At 27.8% G+C, this 9,776-nt stretch overlaps 1 protein-coding gene across 1 annotated transcript; it reads right to left on the reverse strand.

The window, feature by feature from the left end:
* Positions 1-512: 512 nt before the first annotated feature.
* LOC107457156 (keratin, type I cytoskeletal 14) lies at positions 513-9,066 on the reverse strand. Its single transcript, XM_016075237.4, has 3 exons — positions 8,911-9,066; positions 1,893-2,182; positions 513-658 (listed from the first exon to the last, which is right to left on the reverse strand). The coding sequence occupies exons 1-2, from the start codon at positions 8,920-8,922 to the stop codon at positions 1,910-1,912; spliced, it is 285 nt and encodes a 94-aa protein (XP_015930723.1). The 5' UTR covers positions 8,923-9,066; the 3' UTR covers positions 513-658; positions 1,893-1,909.
* Between the last annotated feature and the right edge of the window lie 710 nt (positions 9,067-9,776).

Consider the following 9,776-nt stretch of genomic DNA (forward strand, 5'->3'; position numbering starts at 1 on the left):
AGTTATTTTCTTCCTCTGCAGTATTGCTGCTTTCTTGGGCTCAGCATAGACTCGCATTAAGGGGATGAGAGCAAAATCGAGTAGTACCCGGTCATGCCCCGAGACCAGATGTTATCGAAACATAACAGATGAGTGCTATTATTGGACTAAATCCGCATTGTTTGTTAAGGTATGAATGTTCAGTATATGTTTAATATGGTGTACTAAAAATAATTTTTGCAATTATAATGACCAATAAATAAGGCTAGTTTAATAACAAGCGAACATTAGAGATTTGATATAGTAAAACAAACTTATCTACACAAACGCCGTGAATTAATCAATAACAACGTGCCAATATAGTAGGTCCTTCTTCTTGAGTAGTAAAGAGTGCTTCAGAATTTGTTGACTAAAATTCAAAACTAATTTCAACACAATCGAGGTACCCGGTCTCACCGCACTTAATTTTTGTAAATGAAATATGTATTTAAAATGAATCCAGTAACTTGAACGAGTAATAAAACAGAGAAAAATGGTATTATTGAACTTTTAATACTGATACAAATGATAATAAGCAATATGTACAAATGTAAGTAATGATGATTCAATTTCTAATACTGCTCCCTCACTACATTTATTCTTATCCGATCACAGACAAGATCCTTCCAAATTTTAAGACCTAAAAGGAAAAGTAATTGAGAATTATTTAATGCAATATTTTTTAAAGTGAAAGCAATAACAGAAGGAATAGCAGTTGATAAAAATAATGAATTGTTTTGTTCAGCTAGCTTGAAGTACTAAACTAGAATTTTATGAAAGGGGATAACATTACATAATTCTTTTGAATACTTTTAAAAATAGTCAATAATTTCTAATGCAAACATAAGAAGTATTTAAAATCTCTGAATGTTTTTCCGCAATTAAGTTCCATAAAATACCTACTCAATTTTTATAAAACATTTTCATTAAAAAAATGTTTTAATTTCCTCGATTTTCTGAAAAATTTATACCTATTAAAGAAAATCGAAAGCTGTATTAAAATAACTTTAAACAAAGCAGGTTAAATAAAAAAAATCATTTTGAAGATTTGCCACAGATTTTGTCCATATACGATAATTAAAAATATGTAATTAATTGAACAATTTAAAATGTGGGCCAAATACCAACGGATCTTCTTCAGAATATTTTTTTTAAATTTTTCAGATTACAATTAATGTGATTCCTCCCCCAGAAATATCAATTATTTTAAAAAATTTTTATTTATTATGGCCAAAGATTTTTTATTATTTGGTGAAAATGGTGAAGTTTAGTAAATGGTGACTGGTGCACGTTAAATCTGTCGAGTTACAAAATCCTCCATGTTTCCATAACAAATTATACCTCTGAGGGTACTGAATCGGAGATTGATCTTTCGCTGGTTCAGGACAAAATTACGATCCCTGCATAACAGAATGGATGAATAAATGGGTCCACCTTGTAAGCGGGTGTGATGTATGGATGTGGCAGAAGTCGAATTCTTGGCCATAGATGGCGCCTCTGGAAAACATGAGCAATCGCACCCCTTGTCTTAATGGCCTACTACAACAACAATATTTAGTATAAAGTTCCGCATACTTCAGATAGATATTTTTAGTTGTAATTTGATTATATTATATTAAGAATTTTAATTTGTGTAATATGATTTCGCAGATTGGTATTTTATCCTGCTCTTCAAATGTTTGGTGAATATAAAAATCTCCTTATACACTGCTATAATTGTCATATTTATAATAGAATTAAAAAGAGTCTCACAAATGATTTTTAGTTACGATTGTAGTTAAAAGAATTTTGAATTTACTACGCATCATCTTTAAACAGTGTTCTTCATTCATTATATGATACTATTTCAAATAAAGAAAAATTGAAAATCTTACTTAATCAACTAGTTCTTTTATTTCTTTTGGAATCCGCCAAATCCAGAATCACCATCAAATTGGCTAGCACCAAACTGACCAAGATTAAATTCTCCCCCTTCGAAGCCACCAACACCACCTCCTAAAGAAGCACCACCATCTCCAAAACCATCGAAGTTCCCATCTTCAAAACCAGATATATCTTGGCCGCCAAAATTTGATGTATCGAAAGAAGATGTATCAAATCCGTCAAATCCATCAAATTCTTGAGAAAGTACACATCCGAAAATAGCTAAAGCAACACAAGATACCTAAGCAGAAAAAAAATCGATTTATATGATGCAGTTAAGAAATAATTTATAAATTCAATTTTATTACTTTCACATTTATTTTGTAAAGTGTTACCCTTCTTTTTTTTCCAAATACTCTCACTTCCTCTAATAAATTTCAACACACACTTTGCTTTTTCAGTTTTTCCAAGAAATACTCTAAGTAACAGACACTCTCATGAAAATAATATTTTATTCGAGCAACGAAACATATTTCACTATATAATTTAAAATACATAACAAAATTTACTTAAGGTAGAGGGTAATTACAAAAGGGTAATTACAAAATTACCCTCAAAATTACCAGTGATAGCTTCTAGAGGGTAATTACAAAATTACCCTCTAGAAGCTATCACTGCTGCTCCACACACTCGGGGGTCACGGTCTTTTATTGTTTAAGGTGTCTAACATACCGGATAAATCCCCTCCTACACATGATTTTGTCATGCAATATTTATATATCTGATGCACATGCTCGAATGATTACCTTAATAACAAATATTTTGTGCGTAATATAATGCAATAATCAAACTTTTGATCAAAAACTTTCGCTTTTAGACAACGAACTAAAAACAAATTTTCTTTTTATTAACGCTTGATTCAGAAACGAATAAAAGCAGTTTCAAAAGCAGCAGTTAAACGGGATGAAAGAAACTGATAAGTAATATTGCAGTTTGCGTACAAAAAAACTTAAGGGAAGGATTTTGCATTCCATATCAATATCTCTTAATAAAGCTTAGAATTCACGGGTAAAACCTAACAAAAACTAATTTTTCTCAGATTACGAAATTCGTATTAGGCATGAGTAAATAATTTTTATTGCTGTTTAAAAAAAATACCAATTCTTAAATAATGTTGAAATACTAAATCAGATTAATGAATTCCATATTTTTGCATTCAAGCTAAGAATGGTCTATCTGAATTAGTTTTAGCAAAATTTAATTCAATCGTGTTAGTTTTTGATTATTAAAATTTAAATATTTTTATTAGTGTCTAAATACTCAGAAAAATGTTTGAAAAACATAGAATCTCCTTTCTTACTTTAAACCCTTACTTATTTGTTAAATACGAAATAAATAATCCGATTAAAAGTTAAAATGTAAGCTATATGATCACCATCGTAAATTTAAATTGAGGTAAATCTTATAAAAATTTAAATACATTTTATTTCCTGAATAATTTAATATATGCTTAATAATACAATAAAAGTGTCCTTTGCTACGAAATTTGCTGTTAGTTGTTTATTGCTGTCTGTTTATAGGTTATTAACACTAGATTGTCCAAGGAAGTAATTTTGACTGCTTTTTAATTTCAATTAGAAAAACAATGATAACACAATTTCTTAGAATTTTGTGATTTTTTGTACAACATATAATTTTTTTATTGTTAATATTTTCTAATAAATTGTTATATAACTGAAAATAATATCAAAAATATTAAAAATGAATTTTAAGCAAGTTTCTTTATACATTAGTTATTCTTTCACAATGCAGTCATTTTGACTGCTTTTGGGCAATATAGGTATTTCAGTCTTTCTAGTGTTAAATAGAAGGTTAATATATATCGCAGGTTTTTAAGTTATTCAGTTAAGTTATTAAGTTATTCAAAATTAAAGTTTATTCCTGTAATACGAGTTTAAAACGATTACAATAATGAATTTGTACTCGTTTTAAACAGTTTTAAAATTAAATTATTTCGTGAATTATTTAGTTTCAATTTGCTTTAAAATAAATAATTAGTCACTGCTTCAATTTTAATGATAAAATGCCACACTTTAATTTTGCAATACACTTTTTATAAAAAATAAAATCATGAATGAAATTTTAACTACAAAATTGCAATTTTTCTACATATTTTCTGTAAATATCTTATGTCTTTTATAAGTGTCTCTAAATCAAAATATTTTGAATTCTTTTTATTCCTTACAAAGGTGAATCTGTCCTTTAAAATAGTGAGCCTCACAACACGTGCCATTCGACCTTTATTTGACTCTCATACAAATGATATAACAAAAGGTGAATATCCAGGTGACCTTAATTCTTTTTTAGATGCTCAAAGAGTTTATTCACAGTTAAGGAAATTGTATTCCAAAAATAATATTTTCACTTTCTCGTTTCTTGAGGCTGTGTTATATAAAAAAAAGAAAAACGTAGGTCAAGTATAAGGGAACCAGTCTAACAAGTATATTAAACCTATGTTATCACAATATTCTCATTGAGGTACGTTTAAAAAATTACTTTTGTTATGTGACATGTCGGAAGTTTTGTATACGTAACTTATTTAGTTAACTACTCAATGGTTAAGTAGTAATTGAATTCAATAAAGATTATGATACGTATATCGGTATCTTTATGTCAAATTACTTTTGTTATGTGACATGTTGGAAGTTTTGAATACGTAACTTATTTAGTTAACTACTCAATGGTTAAGATGTAATTGAATTCAATAAAGATTATGATACGTATATCGGTTTCGACAAATATCTCTTTTCGATTTTTTTCTTTTTTAATTATTACATAAAATATCTTTAGCAATGCTTTAGTAATATTTTTGGTAATAATATATTTAGTATAAATTTTATTTGAAATTTTGTTTGAATTACACATTTTAACACAATAACTAACTGATAAAGAGTAGCTTACATTTTACTTTTAACTAATGTAAGTAGTTTCGTAACTCCAGAGCTTATGACGAATTTAAACACTTTTGCCATCCATAGTATTAATTTCATATTAAAATAAATATCAATATGCATGACAATATGAAAAAATTTAAAAACAAAAGGGTTAGAGCATTTAAAATTAAATTTTCAATTTGTTATTAGATTTCCTTAAAGGTTTTTCAATTGCCTTTATTGGCTTTTATCATTGTTATACACTGTTAGAAAGTTCTAGGAAAAAATGGTTAAATAACAATTTATTAATTGCAATATTGCCATATTCAAACAAAATAAATAACCATTAACCATAAATAAGATGGTATTCACACTGTTACTGTGAGAAAAAGGTTTATAATTGCTTTTACCAAATCCAGAATTTCATCGCACCAACTAAACCCATTTAATGAAGCTACTTAGTTCCCTGCAGCTTGGTACATATTAAAGCCGAGAAGGATAATCTGTCAATCTCATAACCGAAAGAGTGGAGGAGATTTCAAGTCCCAGCGTTGACACCGCAATACTTCATCCATTCCCTTTAACGCATGAAGAGTTTTCAGTGTCTTGCACTCCCCAATTTATGGCCCTGGAATATTATAATGCGATGCTCTCATTCACGCATAGATGGCAGTACCATAAAGCTGCTGAACACAAAAAAAAGTCTGGTATTTTCCATTTCTGACGATAGATAGCACCACCAGATAAACTAAATAAGCCACATTTTCACGACTCATTTGACAAAACACAACTCAGCCACAACCTAAAGCCAATGTCCGTTGCCTAACTGCTATGTCCAATTAAATTTCCTTTTTACGGTTTTGAAAACATACTAGCTGTAAATGGTTAAAAAAACATGAATACAAAACTATATGGCACGGTTTTAAAACCATAAAGGTAGAAAATGTTCTTTACTGTAAACGTTACGGTTAGTTGGACGAAAAGACTGTTGCCGGTTATTTTACTGTAATTTTAGAACGTAATTATTTTTTCCCAATCATTGTTATTTTTGTTAGATTATACTGGAGTATATCCAATAGAATATAAGAAAAGTGGCTAGGAAAAGGGTGAATATTGAATAAAATATATTTATATGCATGGCTGACTTTTATAAGCATGCTAATAAGTAGTTCATACACTAGAAAACGCATTTTACTAATAAATCAAATTTAATTGTTAGTCAAGCCTTGTATCTAAAAAAAGTCACAGGTCAAAATTGATATGCTTACTCATGTTACAAAGTACGTTTGATAGTTACAATCAGTCTTATTCCTTTATTGAGAGAAATGTCAGAAGGAAAATTTGATAAATTACTGACTTATGCAATGATCTATATTTCTGAAACGAACTCAAAAATAAAATAATATAGAAAAGTGGTAAACAACGCAAAGAAAACATAAGCGCTAACAACCCTTAAAAGAAGCCTCCGTTATTAAGTATTTAAAAGAAATTTATTCATTAAAGCTGCTTAGTATTAAAAGTACCTTGAATTATTTTACAGATTCAAACTTATTCACAAGTCATAATTAAAACTAAAGAATATAATGTTTTTGTAATCAAGTTTGGAATATTGATAAAAATTTTCTTTCAAATACGTATTTCAGTTTTTTATCTGCACGTATTTAAATCTTTAGCTACCACAGTTTTACTAAATTTTTGAAACAAATGTATTATACAAATACGTTTTCTAAGAATTTAAAAGGACCTTAATATAGCATTTTGTTGTACTTACGATTGTTATATTTTGTATATTTTGTTGTTTTAGTCACGATTTCGCAAGTTAAACGATTACAATCATATAAACATATAAAATTGCATGATTTAATGCCATATGTTAAGGTGAAGAGCTTTATCACTTGATTTCTTAAAATTATTACTTCGTTATAACTGTCAGTTCCTTCTTTTCACTCTCTTAACTCTTCAATGTTATTTAATTATAAATAGCTAATAGAATTGTGACAATTTATTCCTTAATAAAGAAAAGCTGTTAATGCTAGTACTGCAGTTACACGTTAAAAGAATATAATTTCAACAGAACATTTCATAAGTCTTTACTTAATATTAAAAAAACAAGGAAGCTTTTACTTAATATTAAAAAAACAAGGAAGCTTTTACTTAATATTAAAAAAACATTTTTAGAATGTTCGTTCAAATTTAAAGTTAGAGTTTATTAGCCAATTTTTAGTTATTAATACAAAAATATTACAACATAAAATAGTTAGGACACCCCGGAATATTGCTCCAAAGACAAAGACGAAATATAAGAAATATTATGCAAACTAAGCAAATTATCTTTTAATTAGATATGTGGTTGAAAATTTTTGTAAAAGAAGCGTGATCTTCCGTTTTTTATGCAAACGGTAAAAAAAGACCTTTCTTGTACAAGAACAAAACCAACATTGAGGTGAATAACTTTATGACAATTTTACAGCAAAATTGAAATTATTTCTCAAATACAAATTTAATAATAATTGTGTATTTTTATTCTCATTAAATGTTTCGTTTTTAAATTATACTTATTCAAAAAGCTCGTTGAATTAAAATATTCATTTTTCAGTATGAAATTTTTTAAAAATCCCAACTCTAAGAAAAATCTATATTTTTTCAACTCCCTTTTGAGAGAAAACTTTCTGAAAATTTCACTTAAATATCTCTTTGAAAAAACTTCACTTTCTAAACATATTTTAATTATTAACGATAAACTATTGAAGTAAAAAAATCTAAATTATCTTTATTCAAAGCTCTATTGTTTGAAATTTTCATTGACAAATAAATTTGAAACTAAACTAAACAAAACTTACAATTGAGATTTAATGTGACGTAAAAGCAAAACAAAAAAATGAAAAAGAAAAACTCAAACATTGAGGCAAACTGAAGGTCGAATTAAGATTTTTATTTTATCCTACTGCGCTATGCTTTATATTTATTTGAAGCAATTGCGTTAAAAGCTTTTTTAAATAATATAACTTCTACAAATTTTTAACTCAACTTTTAAATGTTTTAGAAAATTTTGTTTTCAATTTTAGAAACAATTCAGTGGAAATGTTGTCTTAAAGTAAATAACTTTTCTAGCAAGGTTAATTTAAAACAACTATGCTTGCTTGCCTACAAATATTAACTATCATATACCCATTTGCCAGCATATTTAACTATAAAAAAAATTATATAATTCCGCAGATTGCCACATTTCGCTAAATTCTCCAAAATTATAATTGAGTTGAAATATTGCTATGAAGTATACAACTATTGATATAAAAAAACGCCATAAAATTGTAATTTATGAAAAATTCACGATTTAGACAAGTTATAAATTTAAAATTCATTACTACATTAATTAACTGCAATTTATATAGTTATCTGCCTTTAAAAAATATAAAAGGAATTATAAATCTGTTTAAATCTGCCTCTAATGAACTCCAGAATTACAGTTGAGGTTATTAACTATGCAACAGCAACTTACGAAAGTTTAACGACTTTGTCAAATTATAGCAAGAATTAGTTCATATAGCACTTTTATAGACAATTTTTGATCTGAAAACATTAAAAATAATTATATAATTTCGCCGATTTTCTAACTCGATTAAATTTACCTCTAGTAAAATCCAGAATTACGATTGAAATTACATGCTGCAAGGTACATAATTTCAACAAATTACATTATATAGCAAGTTATAATATATCTCTTAGCTTAAAGTTTCGAGGCATTAAGTACAATTAACTTGCTTACCGGCAATTTTAAACGACATTAACATTAACTATATATTCCTTGCAGATTTTTCAAACTTCATTAAATTTTTCTCTAAAATAAATTCAAAAAATACATCTGATATTATAAACTATAAAATTACAAATTACAAAAGTTACATGATTTTTTAAAGTTACAACAAAAAATCTTGAGTTGAACCTAAATTTTGAAGTGTGCTTATTTAAAACTTTTTTCTCGAAAAGAATTTTGAATTAACGGCCAAAAATTGGCTGACTTCTTAAGCAGAGTAACATTTACTGATATTAATTTCTAAGTAGAATTGATATTAGTCGCTAAGAAACAGAAACTTACCAACAGTTTCATGATTTGAAGAAGTTAAGGAAATCCAAAGGGATACTGAGTTAATATTCACTATTCGAGATCACAAGCTCTTATGTGGATGAATGAAAATCTAGGCCTTATTTATACGGAAGAGTCCAACTGTCTTCCTCTAGTTTTAACTAACTCTGGAAGGATTCAAGAAATCAGGAGACAATCATACGGAGAGGTTTAACCCAAAACGATGTAGATCATCGATTATTTGGAGCCCCTAGGTCTTGATAAAAGTGTTGTTTGTTAGGCCTTTTTTCTTTGTTCATTTCCTTAATAAGTTTATTCTAAAGTTAGAAAGAGAACGAGTAACAAGTTTTTAAAGAACGAGAGTGAGAAAAAAAGTAGAAAATAACCGGTAGTAGAATTATATATAAGGTGCTTGATTTAAGTTAACGTGCCCCAGTTATTTTCTTCTCTCCATTTTCTTTGTTTTTAATAAGCGATTGATAAATAGCCCCGATTTGAAAGAAAAAAAAGGCGCGAAAATGCGCTTCTTAGTTTTTAGTGGGAGCGATAAGGAAGTGAATTAAAAAATTAATGATTTGTGGAAGAATGAAAATAATAAGTTGTTGCTCTCTAATTCTTTCGTTTGGCATTAAAATATAATTTATTCTTTCGATTCCTTCGAACTTCGGACCCAATGAACTGCATTTAAACCAAGAACAAAGGAATGGGGAGAAAGTGTTTTGATCCAATATATTAAAAGCTTTCTTTTTGTTGTCTCTGCTAATGTAATTTGGAAAACATTTCTCAACTGCGTTTTTTTAATTTTGTAACTTCCTTATTGCATCGTAGATATATTTCCAGGACATATATATATATGATATGCTTACTCATGTTACAAA

This window comes from Parasteatoda tepidariorum, chromosome X1, assembly GCF_043381705.1.
Source record: "Parasteatoda tepidariorum isolate YZ-2023 chromosome X1, CAS_Ptep_4.0, whole genome shotgun sequence".
Classification (NCBI taxonomy): Eukaryota; Metazoa; Arthropoda; class Arachnida; order Araneae; family Theridiidae; genus Parasteatoda; species Parasteatoda tepidariorum.